The sequence below is a fragment of the Tympanuchus pallidicinctus genome, unplaced genomic scaffold (assembly GCF_026119805.1).
Source record: "Tympanuchus pallidicinctus isolate F22 unplaced genomic scaffold, pur_lepc_1.0 scaffold39, whole genome shotgun sequence".
In the NCBI taxonomy this organism is placed as follows: domain Eukaryota; kingdom Metazoa; phylum Chordata; class Aves; order Galliformes; family Phasianidae; genus Tympanuchus; species Tympanuchus pallidicinctus.
Genome location: NW_026294757.1, coordinates 230,769 through 246,631, shown reverse-complemented (window position 1 = coordinate 246,631; position 15,863 = coordinate 230,769). Strand labels below are relative to the sequence as shown.

Below are 15,863 nucleotides of genomic sequence, written 5' to 3'. Positions count from 1 at the left end.
CTTTAAAAGGCGGAGTTGGGAATTAAGTAAACCGGCGAAGAGAACCACGTGTGTTGTGCGGGCCTCTGAACTCGAACCGAGAGCCCTGCGCCTGCGCTCTGCTGGGGGCCCATCCGCTGCTCCCAGAACATTTCCCCAACGCCGCCATTTTTGCACAGCGGCACCTCCCCACGTCCCAGCTCGGTTCCCGTAAGAGCATCTGGGGCAAAGAAAAAGAAGCAGAGGAGACTGAGATGGGGCAATCCTCCCCCGGAAGCCGGGGAGACACGAGAGGGACAGAGAGAGTGAGAGGCCGTCCCGCAGAACTCAATTACCACAAAATGAAAGAATCCGAAAACGAAACAAGAAACTTTAATTCCACAAGTGAGCGCTGAGCACATCTTCTGTCTCACTCAGCTCTGCTAGGGGGTTGTGACAGGCTTTTTACTTCACACTGCAAAGTAGGCTGACATTTTATCAGACGACAGCTTGGTCTTGCAAGGCCCAAATGCAGATTTATGCTTGTATAAAATAAAGCCTCCACCTCAGTCATAGCTGAAAAAATCACCTGCTTCCTTACCTCGACAGTCCACGCACTGTATGGCCAACACCTTCAGCTAAGCAGATTCAGACAAAAAAAAAAAAAAAAAGCACATAAATGGGAGTTTCCCTGAAGAGGTAAGTGATCTGTATCTGTTTCTATGGCTTAGAAAAAGCAATGGGAAAGCTCAATGACTCAGAAAGGGCTGGAAGGCTTGGACACTCCAGCTTCAAGAATGTCTCTCCCCTATGGGTTGCTGGTTTAAGTGACCACAACAAGTAGTTCTTCAGTCACTTGTGACTTGAGCTGCTGTCCTCCATTCAACTCCTGCTGGTAGGCTCTCAACTATACAAAGCTGTGAAACAGCAGGATGTCCTGGAAGCCCAGAACAAAACTGGCCAGGCAGGCCATTTCTGCTCCTTCCATCCTCCAGAAAATCTCTCCCTAGTAGTTCTCTCGGAGGCAGTGTCAAGGGAAACGTATTGCTACTGTCCATGCTGAACGTGTTCTGGAATAACACAGGAAGTTTTTAGTAAATTGTTAGTCCATTATTTTCAGAAAGCAACACAAGTACAGCTGCCACGTGTAGATGTTCTTTGCAGGATTCTAGTCTTCACAGTAGATGTCTTATTGCCATTAAGTTTCTTACAAAATAGCATCACTAGAAAGTTTTAACTGGAGATGAGTGGCCAATAAGTCACAAACATTTGTGGCTGTACACCATCACATTCACAACAGGAGAGGTGTTCATTTCTACCCACAGCTGAATATTGCTGGGAGAGAAGAATTGGATTTCTGTGTATGTTTTAGGAAGAGGGAATGATTGTCTTAAAGACAGAACAGCATTAAGTCCTAGACATTAAGTCTGAGGGGAAACCAATCCCATTCACCTTATCACGTAACAGCCCCAAGAAGACTGGCTTCAAGATTGTTCTCAGTGATGCTGTCAGTCTGATTAGTGGTCTTTAGAGCTGCAGACACCAGACTAATTGCCATAGGTGAGGAAGTTTGGAGCAAGCAGCATCCTGGCAGGGAAACGCATGAGTGATTGTGGATCAATCACATCAATGCCTTTTCCCTCTGAATTACCAACATAGTTCATTTTAAAAATCCAAGCGAAGCTACAGAGTCACAGGTCAGTTGACGTCTCAGGCAGGACTGGTAGTGTTATCACTCATACTCACACAAGAGACAATCTAGGTAAATGTGCAATGCTTCTTCCTTCCAGGATTCCCCTCCATTATGCACAACAGAAAACCAGAAGGGAAATGATGTGATTGCTTATTGGCCCCGTGAGCCAGCAGGATCCAGCTGGTTCAGCTCAGACTGATCCAGAAGTTCAAAGTCATCCCCTTCTGCATCTGTGTCCAAGTCCAAGCTGGCCGTCCTAAGGTAAGTCTTTGCATCTCTGTGGGGATTGTCACTGCGCGAGGAGCCCGGCTGAGTGGCTCCCGACAGTGCAAGTTGTATCATCCCTCTGGTGACAAACCCAGCTATGTTGTTGGTAAGATTCTGTACAGATGGCAGTACACCAGCTTCTTCCTGGTAATAAGGGAGATGTACATCTTCTGTTAGTTGTGGGTGGTAAGCTAGACTTGGGATTCCAATGCTGGTGTCATCTTCATCGTCTAGGCCAGTTGCTTCTGGGTTTATGGAAGGGAAGTCAGGGAGATCCCTAGCAAAAGATTCTTCTGGGTCACTGTGACCATCCAGGTCTAGAAGAAAAGAAGGAACACGTTAAACACACAGCACACACCAAACACCCTGCATGCAAGGGCAGCACAGCATGCAAAAGCTGGGCCACTACCTCACCAAGACAGCCTGCCTGCCTCCTTTCATTTCACAGAAGATCAAACTTGCCTTGATCCTTCCCTCACATAGTGATTCTGGATGCTTGCTTACTTCCCAGCTCACTCGCAAGGAATGCAGATGCTGAACAAGACACTGGTCAGGGGAAACCATCCTCTCGCTCATTCAACAGATAAGCAGAGGGTGCAGAAAGGTCTTAGAATGGAAGAGCTGGCTACATCTATGGTATAATGCCATGACCAGAGGGACAGAGTGGTCATAGTGACAAAGCCTATGCTGCAACAGATCTCTGCAGACTGGCAGAGCTGGACCTGCCTTTGAAGAACAACCATCATTCCTCTACTAAAATACCACACAAATTACAAAGGAAGCTGTACTGAAAAAAAAACAACAGGTAGTTTCATCTCATCCTGGCCAGCAAGAGAGAGATTAATCAGCCAGATCTCAAGGATAGAAGGGAACACGCATTTCCCTGCAACCCATCACACTGATAACTGCTCAGTATTTCATATCTTTGAGAAGCTGACCATTTTCACTCACCTTCTGATCCCTCTGTCAGGGGAGTCTGACCCCTTGAAAGGTTAAACATCCCATTTTCAGTGTATGATACCTCAGCATCTGAATGTTCTGAGTCAGAGATGGTTAGTTCCTTGGCAACCACAGAGTCATCCAGCTTTGAAGAAGAAGATACAATAGAAAACGTCAAATACTGGAAATCTCACTCCTATGCCTCAAGATAAAACATGCAATCCACTGGCTCCCAGGTAAGCCCAGTCCTCAAGGGACACTGGTATCTGCAGCTCATTAATGCTTCACTCTCTAACCTAAGAGGCTGTAGTTGGTACAAACAGAACTGCTCATCTCCATGCCCATTATTCTCAACAGCCAGCTTGGAAGTAACACCAAGCTGAAGCTTGCAGCTGAGCACCTGGAAGTTCTACCTGATCCCTCCATGTCTAGAGGAGCAGGATTGGAGGTAGAGGTTTGGAGGGGAAGACATTTCAGACTTCACCAGTACAAAGTGTCACATACTTGAACAAGACAGAATCATAAAGACTTCACTAAAAAAAGAATATCTTCATCTAATTTTCCATCCCAAGGCAGCTGCAACATACTGGATACAGCGCTGAGCACTGCACAACTACACAAGAACAAAATTGTTCTTGTTAGCTGAGCTTTTCTGTTTCACAGTCACTTCATTACCTTGGGACAGAAAGCAGCAAGCTCCTCTTCACTGTCACTCCCATCATCCGTACCCTCCTGATTAATGGATCGGCGACGTACTGCCAGAAACAGAGGCAAAGCTTATTACTGCTGTTTGGACAGAGGTCCGTTTGTGCAGAAAACACAGAATTGGCAGACTGGGACGTAACACAGCACGCTCTGTTTATCAACACAGCCATATGATCGTTTCTGACTTGGGCTGCTGCAGTTATTTTGCCGAAATGTTTTGCAGCAACCTTACATTGAAAAAGGAGGAAGGACTCATTAGTGCAGAACAAACAGTTCTGGCAGCTGAGAAAAGGCACAGTCCAGCACTATGAACAGCTTACACCCAGTGCTCGCTACCTGGCAGATTCCTGTGCAGGCAGGGCTGCCTTGCTTCCCTGCCAAAGCCGCTGCAAGTATTTGCCGAAGGCGCTGGAATGGCAGCCTTTCGAGCCGTGCAGCACTACGCCCTCACTCCGAGAGGAGGGGCTTTAGTTGCACGTTCTTCCAGGTATCAAACACCAGCACCTGACGGGTTAGAAACACACTATGGTAACTTACGTTGCTTTTCCCGCTGCTTTGATATCATGTAGCCTCGAACACTGAAATCCAGCCTCTGCAGAGCTGGCTCCAGCTTCATGTACATGCGGTGCCCCAGCCTGTGGTACACAGCAAGAGGCCACAGCAGGACGAAGAGCACTGAGAGAAGAGGGAACGTTGATTAGAAACTGCACACGTTACTTGGCAAATATCTTACCCAATTTGTGAGTCAGTGTCACATGTGTACAGAATACAAGATCTGAGCGCTGAAGGTAACGCTGCAGAAGGCGGTTAGGATGGGTGCAATCACCTCCGCCAGTTCAAGAAAACAGAGAGACCAACTCTTCAGTGCTCAGATTTGTAGCTAACAAGCACTCAAACGTGTTCTGTCTGAACCAGAGACCTTAGAGTCCTGGTCAAGAATCAACATATTCTAGGCAGAATGTATTATTTTAAATTCAAAGCCACTTACACGGGTTTTCCTCGGGAGCAGAAAGCACTATCCCTCAGACATTCAGGTCCTGTATATCTCTACCCCTTTTCATTTTAAGGTCTGCATTTGGCACAGGGTTCTTCTACTTACACAGCAAGTATGAGAGCAGGAGTCCAGGGATATACCGGCCCAGAACAGCCAGGAAAGTAAAGACTCCACATACTAGAAGGCAAAACTGAAGACATGGGAGACGGTGAGTTTCCAAGGTTAAGCGATGGAATCACTCACTTCTTGACCATCTTGCTCTCCGCAGAATTCTATGTAAGGTTCTAACTCTTAACAACAGCAAAGCCTTCCTAGCAATCAGCCACCCCATTCTAGACCAGATACAGGAAGCATCTGTTTCAGAGCAATAGGCAGCATACAAAAGCCTCTTGCTTCAGAACATAAGGAGCCTCCAAAGCAGAAGCTAGAAGCAAAGAAGAGGCTGAAGAAGACAGAAGTCTTTCAAGGTGAGGAATACAAGCACAGCTGCAGGTTCCTCTCTGCATAAGTCTCAAAACAAACAAATCTGGACACACCTGTCTCAAACTGTCAAAATCCAGTGAGGGAGATACATCTGACAGACACTTGAAAAGCTAGAAACCTACAGAAGGTGGGACTACGCTTCCACTTCACTACTACAATCAACATGCCAGTATTTGTTAATACTTGTTTTCTCCTCCTTCCTCCATAATCTGATTATTCTGCTTGTGCTTTCTATCTCTCTCCAACACTTAATAGTCATGTCTTTCTGGGAAACTTTCTGTAGTAATCTCCCATGCTTGGAACACACTCAGTCAGTGCTGAATACCATCACAAAGGGATGCCAGCAGTCAGCAGATTGGACACGAACTATCTAATTTACTGAAGTCTATAAATCTCACCTTGCCAGGGCTTTGCCTCTTGAAAACAAAGAGATTACTTAAGAAGTTGGTCCAAGACACCCATCCTTCAGCCAAATGGTGACACAGTTCTGGCACTCCAAGCAGCCGAGGGTGGACGTATCCCCAGCTGCAGGAAAGGTAAACATTCAGAAACAAATATTACTGCACTGACTTCAGCGTAGAAGTCGCTTGCTGTGAACTTGTCTCAGCACTTCCTTCTCTTGTCCCCCTAGCTGCCCAGCTCTAGAGATGCAGGTCAGTCTGCCTTTCAAAACACCACCTTGCCAAAAGCAGCATTTCTACACCCCATTTCTGCAGGCATCTCAATTCCCCCGTAGCAGCTAAGGAACAGCAATTTGAATCATTCAGTCTACTGTCTCAGACTGGAGTTTTCATGCTATTGGAGGGAAAGGGCAGCACAGAAGCAAATCAAGTTAACCCTTTTACTTCCTCTACATCTATTTGGTCAAACGCAACTCCCAAGAATTCAACATGAGGTTTCCAAGCAGCCTCGTGTGTTTGCTAAGTTCCACTGGTGTTTCTTAACTGCTAGACACAAGCACTTGAAACTTAAGAACAGCAATTCCTTTTGTATTTGGGCCTCTTGCAAATATAAAAAACAAACAAGCCAAACCAAACAAACAAACAACCCAACAAGGAAGTCACGTGGCAGCAGCTGGAGCGATTTGAACAGGTGTTGAGCACCCAGAGTGGCTCAGCAGCACAAGCAGGCAGAAAGGCGTGCCCAGAGACAGGAGGGTGTTATTAGTAAGAGAACGCCCCGGTGTTCCACAACCCACTGTTCATACTGCAGTCAGATCATAACTATGCACTAACGATGCCTGGGCCTTGCCTCTTAAACACTCCGTACCCAGGCTCAGAAGATACATTTATTTATAAAAAATAGTAAAACAGCAAGTTGCTTTCCTGCTACTGGAGACCCATACAAAAGGAACTGTTTTTTAAGACAGCACCTCTCCCTTAGGGGTGGAAGGGGATAGAGAGCAGAAGTTTTACAGTGCTCAAGCAAGCATTGTTGTATGCCAGTGTAAAGGCAAAGATTGATGGTTTGGGCAAGTCAAAAACCTGTCACAGCAGAATGACAGAGTCCAGGGCTCCACTCTCCCTCCACTAAGCAGTTGCCTTCTCTCCTTTATGCCCCCCTTAAAGAAGCCAACATTACAAGCACATGCAGCTAATTATCACACAGCATCACAGCAAAGTACCAAATAGCAGAGAATTCAATTAGCTTCCTACCTCTCATTGTCTAATTCGTCAGGTCTTGTCACTAAAATATTAAGAACAGACACTATGTTAGTTGCAAGGCATTTGCCATAAGAATGCTTGGCTTTGGGGATTTAAGTAAAGCTTTAATGAGCTGGGAGACATCTGAAAGAAGACATTATCTGTTACGAAAGAAATGAATCGCTCTATGACACATTTTAAACATATACGTGTTACAGTACAAGACTGCAAGAGAGCTTCCTTGTTGCCTCCTTGAGCCTCCTACAACATCCTACAAACAAATGCTATAGCCAAGGAGACTTTTTCGTTATGCATTGAGAGATCACAAGTTTCTACCAAGCAAAACACAAGGGAGACCTCAGAAGATTACGAGGCAAACGCTAGCATCGCAGATGTGAGAAAGTGCTATTATTTGTATGGGTCAGGATTTTCCAGAGTGACTCCAGGAAGAACATGCCCTCAATACTCCTGTGCATGCTTCCAGACTCACAAATAACAAGAAAAGTCCTGGGTTCTGCCTGCTGAACTCCAAATGCTGCATGCTCTGTAACTCTAGATCTGAAAGTAGTGCTTCATTTTCACATAGTAACTTAAACGTTGCAACTTACCTCCAACTTCAGGCCAGATTTTGTTCTTCCACTGATCTAGACACACTACTACTATAAGAGTAAACGCAACCAGGAATACCAACCGAAGAGAAGTCAGGGCAAAGAACCTACGGTGAAGAAATAAGCAAATAAGTGACCAGCAAGATCTGTGACATAAGTGAAAAGGGTTCCACAAACCTACTACAGAACTCACTGATGGCTACAGACAGAGAAAAGCAAGCAGCTGCTTATCAGCCAGCAGCCAGCCTGCCCTCGGCAAGCAGCTTATCTCACAGCACTGCGGACTGCCCCACGGAGCTGTGCTCGCTCAGCAGCTGGAACTCGCAGCCTGCACGTCCCCTGCCGCCCCATCCCACCGTTCACGCAACAGTTCTGTTTCTGCCGAGCGGTTTTACGCTTTAGGATTAGGAGGGAAATGCGCCAAGAGGGATAAAGCTCCAGCAGGCAGCAGCGCTTCCAGGCGCCCTCCCGCATGCTGACAAACCAACCCGAACTCGCCGGCCCGCAGGTCGGCCCCCACCCCAACCACGAAGCGCCCCAACTGCGGGCGGTGCGAACCGAACCGTCCTTCCGGGAGCCCGCATCCCCCAAACCCGAGAGGCGTTCTGAGCCCCGCGCCGCTTCACCGCAGCGACTCCCCGCCGGGAACCTCCCCTGGCGGGCGCCGCCAAACACGGAGGAGCCCCAGGCGGAGCACCGGGCGGCCCAGCGCGATCCCCGCAGTCCCATCGCCGGCCCCGCGCGGCCCGCCACCGCTCACCAGAACAGGCCGTGCGCCGCCACCCAGCACAGCGCGCTGCGGCCCGGCCGCTCCCACACCAGCGCGGCCTGCGCGGCGCTCAGCAGCCGCTCGTAGGGCCCCAGGCGGCCCCGCAACGCCGCGCTCAACTCCTGCACTCGCCGCTGCCGCTCGCCGGGCCGCGCCGCCGCCGCCATGGCTCCTTCCCGGCATCAACATCCGGCCGCCGCCGACATGGCCGCCCCCACCGCCGGAAACGGGGCGGCTCCGGCCGCCGCCATCTTGGCAGAGGCGCCGTCACCGCCGTCTGCGAGTGCGCACGCGCGTTTCCAGGGCGCCGCGAGGGGACGGAGGAAGCGGGAGCGGAAGTGCGCCGCGCTCACGCGCAGTGCCTTTGGCGCCGAGCGGGAGACGGCGACTGAGCAGCGGGAGCGGAGCTGAACGGAACGGCGGGCGGCATGCCGCGGGAGATCATTACCTTACAGCTGGGCCAGTGCGGCAACCAGAGTGAGTGGGCTTCCCAGAGCGGCGGCACGGCCAGGACGGCTCGGCTCGGGAGGGGCCGGGATGCTATGGGGGACGTGGGCGGGGCCTGCCGAGGGAGGGGGCGGGGCCCGAAGGCGGGGGTCGCTGACCGCCGTCTCCGCAGTTGGGTTCGAGTTCTGGAAGCAGCTCTGCGCCGAACACGGCATCAGCCCCGAGGGCATCGTGGAGGAGTTTGCCACCGAGGGTACAGACCGCAAGGACGTCTTCTTCTACCAGGTACCCACGGCTCCCCAGGGCTGCTTCGCCGCGTAGTGGAGGCAGCCGCACTGCTGCAGCCCCGTTTGGGAATGGGTGGGTGGCACCTCGGGCTGTTGCTCGAGTGGCAGATGGAGCCCCGTGCTGCTGCCGGGGCTGTATCCACACGCTGGTTGCGTGTTCTGGATGTGTCACAGGGGCTGGCGGAGGTGGAAGCATCAGGCTCAGAGTGCTGCAGGCAGCGCATCACCCGACAGCCACAGGGCTGCCCCGCACCCGGCACTCGGTGCTCTGGGGCACGCCAGGAAGTGATGGGCAGACAGCGCATAGCAGGCTGCGCCTCCTGCACTCTGCATCGCGCTTGCTTGTGGCCAGGAGGTGGCACGCTCCGTCAGTTTCTCTTGTGTTGAGGAGCTATACTGCATGCTGACCTTTCTGCTCCTCGTTAAAGGCAGACGACGAGCACTACATCCCACGAGCTGTGCTGCTGGACCTGGAGCCCCGAGTCATCCACTCCATCCTGAACTCCCCTTATGCTAACCTCTACAATCCAGAAAACATCTATCTGTCTGAGCATGGAGGTGGAGCCGGGAATAACTGGGCCAGTGGCTTCTCACAGGTAACAGGCCCTGGTGCTCCTGTGTATGAACACAGAGCAGTTATTGAGGGTTTATTGTGGCCTTTCTGATGTCAGGCTCAGCACGCACTTTCTGCAGAATTCTGCGTCATTCAGCAGAGACATAGGACTGACCGTGGCACCCTGGGTACAGGATCCCAGTGCCCAGCCAGCTTGGCTTCATGCCCAGCTTGATAAGCTATGCACTGTTTTCTGTGGGAGATGAACAAATCCTGTTATGGTCTCTATTGCAGGGAGAAAAAATCCATGAAGATATATTCGACATAATAGACAGAGAGGCTGATGGGAGTGACAGTTTGGAAGTAAGTACACTGGGAGCTTTGGATGCTGTTGTCCTACCTGGCATTTCAGAGCTGGACTGCTGTTCTGAGCTCAGTCCTCCAGCGCATCCAGAATGGCTCAGCTTGCTTCTGGGCGCTGACACAGGCAGTGAGTACAGAGGGCAGCTGGGAAAGGGAGATCTTTTCTGTCACTACTACATTTGCCAGGCTTCCCCAGAGGTCATCTCAGTATGCTCAGTGGGGCATTTTTCTGCCCAAAACACTGATAGCATTGGGCACGTCCAACAGAATACAGTCTGCAGGAGGAGTTTCAGTCATTATTGTGCTTTTTTCTTTCTCTGTTCCACCTCCCTCCTATGGTTCTCCCTTTCATCAACTGCAGAAGTGCAATGCACTGCCCTTTTGGATTGCTCTCCAATGAAGGTCTATCTGAGTAAAAAGGAACTGCATGGAAATGAGGCACTTGCTGCTCTCTGGTGCCTGCAGCAGCAGAAAGTGCCACAGGGTGCCTGTAGAAAAATGCTCGGAGTCGGAGTTGCCCAGTACTCCGAAATCCACAGAATAAATGTGGGCAGCCGCGGCTTCATGTTCTCTCTAGCTGGATTAAAGAGGCATTGGAAATACCAAAAGCCTGGAGAAAGCTTTGGGGTTTCTTTGCCTTGTTCCTTTGGCAGGACCTTGACTACCATCCAGATAAAACCATTTCCTGTACGGAGACAGACAAGGCTCCTTGGTGCCTGTGTCAGGCTGTCACATGGCAACAGGGAAAGGGAAAATACTGTCATAAAATAAGTTGGCAGAAAATCTAAGAGCAGACCATGGGATCTGCAGAAAGCGGGGACTGTCCTAAAGTCAGGTAGAGGGAGTTTGGCCTCTGAGAAGAGGGCACAGGGAAAGGGCTGCCTCCATTTAATGTGACCAGCTTGGTGCTGAGAGCGACATCTGAGCTATTCTGAACTCTGCGTTTTAGAGTGGGAGGACTCCAGGAGGCTCCTGAGCAGTGGTTGTTCTTTGTAGCGTGTGCAGAGAAGTAGAATCCTCCCACGCTGGAGAAGTGGTGTGATGAGCATGTGGCTGTCATTGCAGTCTGGAGGAGCCAGGGCTAACCTCCACGTGCTTTCAGCTTCCTGCTTGCAGCAGTATTGCCACGGGGAGGTTCTCACGTTCACTGGCAGGCCTCTATCTTGTCTTGAGGCTGAACTGGACCTTGAGCTTTCTGCATTCTGCTTCCTTCCAGGGATTCGTGCTTTGCCACTCTATTGCTGGTGGAACAGGCTCTGGGCTGGGCTCTTACCTCCTCGAGAGACTGAATGACAGGTGAGTGTTCAGCCTTATCCCCTTTTTGCACCGCAGAGTCTGGCCCAGGCTGGGCACCCTGCCAGAGCAGAGAGCTGACTCAGAGCCCAGGCTGCCACCCCCACCCAAATACTGCCTTGTGCAATCCCTGGCAAACTGCCCAGGGAAGGGATGGCTCCTGATATGCCTGTGGACTGCAGGGGCTCTGAGGCTGGACTTGCACTGTCCAAGCTGTGCTATCCTTCAGCCTTTCTTATCAGGCAGCTGCCTTCTGACACCTCGACTGTACCGTGGAGGATGGGAGGCTGTGGTTGTAGTTCTGAGCTGCCATCCCTGCCTGTTTCAGCTTGCAGCCTCTTGAAAAGGCTTGTAGGCAGCTGTTTAATCAGTCTGTGGATGGCTCAGCTTTGCCTGTAGCTCTGTCTGGCAGCCTGCTCCTGCGCTGCTAGAGTAGGCACTGCTGGGACAAATTCTCTCCCTCCCTGGGAGCTGAATCTGGCATGCAGTGCTGGTGACTCACTACTGCCCTGAGTCTGGAGACTGCAAAGAGAGCTTGTGGGAGGAGACAGCGCTGCCTTGGCGATGTTAACCCTTGAGATGGCTGGGCTTTCTCACTAGGTATCCCAAGAAGCTGGTGGAGACCTACTCGGTTTTCCCAAACCAGGATGAGATGAGTGACGTTGTGGTCCAACCGTACAACTCTCTACTGACACTGAAGAGGCTGACTCAGAATGCTGACTGTGTGGTAAGAGCTCCACTGCATGTCAGCCCAGTAGCACAGCCAGCTCCTGTGTAGCAGTCCTGAAGTGCAGCCTTTATTGGGGCAGGTGCTGCAGCCTCTGAAGCCCCATACACAGCAGTGAGTACACCTCTGTCCAGAAGGCCTGGGCAGATAGGGTGGTTCTAGGGAGGGGTTAGTGCAGAGCCCTTGTCCCAAGCTGTCCTGCTTGGTAGTTTTGCCCCTTGAATCTGGCGAATTCTTCCCATGGCAGCAGTGGGCTAGCTGTGCTTGCTCTGCAGCACTGCCCCACAGACTTCAGTTCAACTCAATTCCAGCATCCACAGGTCCTAGGCAGGTCCTAACCAAGACTCCTGCTCATCCCTACCACCTTAACTCTGCACATGGCAGGGCAATAACAGCTGTGCCAGTGCTGCTGAAGGTTACTGTGAGGTGCTGGCCCAGAGGCTGTGCTCTCTGGGAGGGCACAGGGGAGCACAGCCAAGTTGAAGGCAAGAGCTCCCATTGACAGTGTCTGTTACTCTCCACGAATGAGTCAGCTTGTGGTTTCGAGTGTCTGCCACCTGCCACAGAGCCGTCTGCTGGGTTGCTGCGCCTGGGACCTGTGCTGGGCCAGGCTGTGCAATCCAGTGCCCTCAGACATGTGGTCAGGGCTGGTTCTTCTCTGGCTGCCTCTGAGAGCCTTCACAGAGCTGTTTTCCTCTTGCAGGTGGTGCTAGATAACACAGCCTTGAATCGTATTGCGACAGATCGGCTGCACATTCAAAACCCATCATTCTCTCAGATCAACCAGCTGGTGAGAAGGGCTCTTCCCTCTGGAGAAGCTGGCACAGGGCTTCCCTGGTGGCTTGGATTTGGTTTGAGCCTGCTCCATAAGCTTGGCACGATGCTGGACAGCCTGGAACTGTGAACGTGGTTCCTCTGTCCTTTAGGGTGCATTCCATGGGCACACAGCTTCCCTTGACCTAGTTTTTTAAAGCAGGCTTTGAATGTGCTCTGTGACCACTTGGTGACCCAGTGCTCTTCCTCCCAGGTCTCCACCATCATGTCTGCCAGCACCACCACACTCAGGTATCCTGGGTACATGAACAACGACCTCATCGGTCTGATTGCCTCGCTGATTCCCACCCCACGACTGCACTTCCTCATGACGGGGTACACACCGCTCACCACAGACCAGTCGGTAAGGCAGCCTTCTGGGGACTCCTCCTTTTCCCTGAGGGCACCGTGTAACATCCCATCAATCCATAGTCTTGGCATGAGCTGTAATTGCATGTTCCTAATCCCAGATCCATGTGCAGCCACCTCATGTGTCAGCTCAAGCACAATGTGAATCAGCCACGGGCAGACAGTTGTGCTCGTGCTGGGCTAAATCCTTAACTCCAGACATCCTTGGAATGGTTGTGGCAGCTATGGGAGGGCCAATGATTTGGTAAAAGTCATCCTTAAAAATGATCAGAACAAGTCCAGCAAAGCATCCCCGCCAGTCCTGTCATTGCAGTGGGTCACAAACTCACACCATTTAGGTCAGAAAGCTGATGGTCGTTGCCATGCCACGGCTGAATGTGGTTTCCAGGTGTCAGCTTCTTCACCAGGGTGCACCCAAGGAGGGTCTGATTACCCTTCACCCACATCAAACATTGCCAGTAGTGTTCTGCTTGTTCCCAGCCAGTGCCCCCCCAGCCACAGGGGAGAACGAGGCTGTTCTGTTTTGAGACACTCACCTGCGCTGGCCGTGTCTCAGTTCTGCTAGGGGCTAACAGCTGCTAATCTCCTCTTGTATGCATTTCCTCAGGATGTTACTCAGAGAAGCAAATCTGAAAAACTGCTGGCTCTGAAAAGGGTATCGAGTGTGTGTTCTGTCCTCCCAGAGGAGTGCGAGGGGGGGTCATCCAGCAGCGCAGAGCTGGGCTGCCACGCCACCAAGCTGTCCTTGCCTTAGGCACGCTCCTTTGGGCGGCTGGCCTTGGCACCCACTGAGCAGACTGAAGTTGTGTGAAGTCTGTGACAGCACTTGGAGACTGCTGTGGCTGCCCATTGGCTCAGTGCAGGGTGGTCCCTCTCCGGTCTTCCAGCCTTGCTCCTCTTCTCAGAAGCGGAGCAGGACAGATGTGTGATGGCAACAGTCAATGTTTCCCTTCACTCTGAGCTCAGCTGAGCTTCACCCCCAGCCCCGGCTGCATTGCTGGATGGGCAGCTCAACTCCCTCGTGGGAGCCTACACCAATGCTCCAGCTCTCAGCCTGGCTGTGCTTGTGGTGTGACTTTGGGATTTCCCCATCCTGCATGCAGCTTTGCACGTGGCTCCGTCCCAAGGGCAAGGGCTTCTCCTTCCAGCTGCCCTCTGTTCCTGTGTGCATGTGCAGGGCAGCAGGAGGGCAAGGAAGCAGCACACCCACTGCCTCTGACTCCAGCTGATGTTCACAGGTGGCCAGCGTGAGGAAAACCACAGTCCTGGATGTGATGAGAAGATTGCTGCAGCCTAAAAATGTGATGGTGTCCACAGGTCGAGACAGGCAGACCAACCACTGCTACATTGCCATCCTGAACATCATCCAGGGGGAGGTAGATCCCACACAGGTGAGCTCCTGCATGATGCCATTTCAGATGCTGATGGAAGTGGTGTAAGAAAGGCACAGTCACCATGTTCCTGCTTGGAAATCCCAGAGCGAGGCTGAGGGGTGCCTGAGAACTGGCCCCAGGTTGCTCCTGAATGAGGCTGTATGCCATTTGGTGAAGTCCATCTTTCAGAGGCTGTATGCCCTGCAAGGAGCAGCTCCTGGGAGTGCTGCAGCTGGGCTTTGCCCAGCACCCTGCTATCCTTTGTTGCTCTCACCCCACCAGGTTCACAAGAGTCTGCAGCGGATCCGGGAGAGGAAGCTGGCTAACTTCATTCCCTGGGGTCCTGCCAGCATCCAGGTGGCTTTGTCACGGAAGTCCCCCTACCTGCCCTCGGCACATCGTGTCAGCGGCCTCATGATGGCAAATCACACCAACATCTCCTCGGTGAGTGCCTTCCCTCTGCACCACAGGCAGTATGCTAGGCCCCTGAAGCTGTGGTTCTGACCATTATTTTACAGATGTGTCTTCTCTTGAGGCTTTCACAAAGCCACAGTGGCCTACGGATGAGGGGCGGGTAGGCAGTCCCAGTTTGCAGCACATCAGGATTTAGGTTTTCTGGGGTCACGTCCATCCATTCTGCACGCTCTGGGCACATCCGCATCCCCAGGTGCCTAGGGGGCAAGACTCCCACTGCAATGCCAAAAGCAGCTGGGGAGCACGAGCTGATCCCAAGCATTGGTGGGGTGCAGGTGGCAGCTCCTGCCTGCAGGCCTGGTGCTGCTTGAAGCCTGACGAGGCAAGGGCCCCCTCCCCTGGGCTGTGCAGGCACTCTCAGGAGTCCTGTCCTACCTGACTGCTGCGCTGCTCCCCAGCTGTTTGAGCGGACGTGCCGGCAGTACGACAAGCTGCGCAAGCGAGAGGCTTTCCTGGAGCAGTTCCGCAAGGAGGACATCTTCAAGGACAACTTCGATGAGCTGGACAACTCACGGGAGATTGTGCAGCAGCTGATCGATGAGTACCACGCGGCCACGCGCCCCGACTACATCTCCTGGGGCACGCAGGAGCAGTGACCTGGGGACAGGAGGTCTCACGGCCACTGCCATGTGCTGCAGGGCACGGCTCTGCTGCACCCACATCGAGCACCACTCAGGCCTCCCCCATAGAGCTGCTGGTGGATGTGCACGCACACACACACGTGCTCCTCAGCAGTGAGCAGCACTGCCCCTGCAGGCCCTGGGTAGAGGACAGCCTCCACCACACCTCGTGCCCTGGCCCAGGATGGGACTGGGGCAGCCGCTGACTGTGCTGAGGGAGAACCAGGGGCCTGGAGCGAGCCTGGCCCAAAGGTTGGGCTGTGTGTGGCTGAGCCAGTCCTTGCCTTGGGCAGAGTCTTTCTTTCTCCTTTGCCAGATCAGGCCTGGGCCACAGGCTGCTTCTATATTTTTGTAGGTTATTTTGCTTTAATAAAGGCTGTTCCTGCACTGACTCTGCCTGCAGCGCATCCCCACTGCACAGCAGCACCAAGTAGGAGCCCCTGCGGCAGGCAGCATGCTGCTGGGCAGGTGCTACAGCAGAGCCA

The 15,863-nt window shown here is 52.3% G+C and overlaps 2 protein-coding genes across 3 annotated transcripts; one reads left to right on the top strand and one right to left on the bottom strand.

Moving 5' to 3' along the window:
- Nucleotides 1-329: 329 nt before the first annotated feature.
- Nucleotides 330-8,241, bottom strand: RETREG3 (reticulophagy regulator family member 3). The gene is made up of 9 exons (XM_052700007.1): nucleotides 8,051-8,241; nucleotides 7,291-7,397; nucleotides 6,695-6,725; nucleotides 5,438-5,564; nucleotides 4,662-4,746; nucleotides 4,100-4,237; nucleotides 3,533-3,612; nucleotides 2,870-3,002; nucleotides 330-2,235 (listed from the first exon to the last, which is right to left on the bottom strand). The coding sequence occupies exons 1-9, from the start codon at nucleotides 8,224-8,226 to the stop codon at nucleotides 1,802-1,804; spliced, it is 1,311 nt and encodes a 436-aa protein (XP_052555967.1). The 5' UTR covers nucleotides 8,227-8,241; the 3' UTR covers nucleotides 330-1,801.
- Nucleotides 8,242-8,372: 131 nt separating this feature from the next.
- Nucleotides 8,373-15,769, top strand: TUBG1 (tubulin gamma 1). 2 transcript variants are annotated; one of them, XM_052700005.1, is made up of 12 exons: nucleotides 8,373-8,536; nucleotides 8,679-8,791; nucleotides 9,222-9,389; nucleotides 9,641-9,709; nucleotides 10,926-11,005; nucleotides 11,603-11,729; nucleotides 12,433-12,519; nucleotides 12,757-12,906; nucleotides 13,519-13,566; nucleotides 14,150-14,302; nucleotides 14,567-14,728; nucleotides 15,157-15,769. In XM_052700005.1, exons 1-12 carry the CDS (start codon nucleotides 8,488-8,490, stop codon nucleotides 15,352-15,354), a joined length of 1,404 nt encoding a protein of 467 aa, XP_052555965.1. In that variant the 5' UTR covers nucleotides 8,373-8,487; the 3' UTR covers nucleotides 15,355-15,769. The 2 variants fall into 2 exon arrangements, with proteins under 2 accessions (XP_052555965.1, XP_052555966.1); XM_052700006.1 differs by lacking the exon at nucleotides 13,519-13,566 and having other exon boundaries at nucleotides 8,375-8,536.
- The last annotated feature ends 94 nt before the right edge of the window (nucleotides 15,770-15,863 follow it).

What these genes read in the sequence shown, in the direction of transcription:
- RETREG3 (XM_052700007.1), bottom strand. Translation starts at nt 8,226, where the DNA reads ATGGCGGCGGCGGCGCGGCCCGGCGAGCGGCAGCGGCGAGTGCAGGAG. An exon ending in GCGGCGCACGGCCTGTTCTG is followed by an intron (nt 7,398 to 8,050) that starts GTGAGCGGTGGC and finishes TCTTCACCGTAG; the next exon opens with GTTCTTTGCCCTGACTTCTC. An exon ending in CCTGCTCTCATACTTGCTGT is followed by an intron (nt 4,238 to 4,661) that starts GTAAGTAGAAGA and finishes CTCTTCTCTCAG; the next exon opens with TGCTCTTCGTCCTGCTGTGG.
- TUBG1 (XM_052700005.1), top strand. Translation starts at nt 8,488, where the DNA reads ATGCCGCGGGAGATCATTACCTTACAGCTGGGCCAGTGCGGCAACCAG. An exon ending in CGCTCACCACAGACCAGTCG is followed by an intron (nt 12,907 to 13,518) that starts GTAAGGCAGCCT and finishes GCATTTCCTCAG; the next exon opens with GATGTTACTCAGAGAAGCAA. An exon ending in AACTGCTGGCTCTGAAAAGG is followed by an intron (nt 13,567 to 14,149) that starts GTATCGAGTGTG and finishes TGATGTTCACAG; the next exon opens with GTGGCCAGCGTGAGGAAAAC.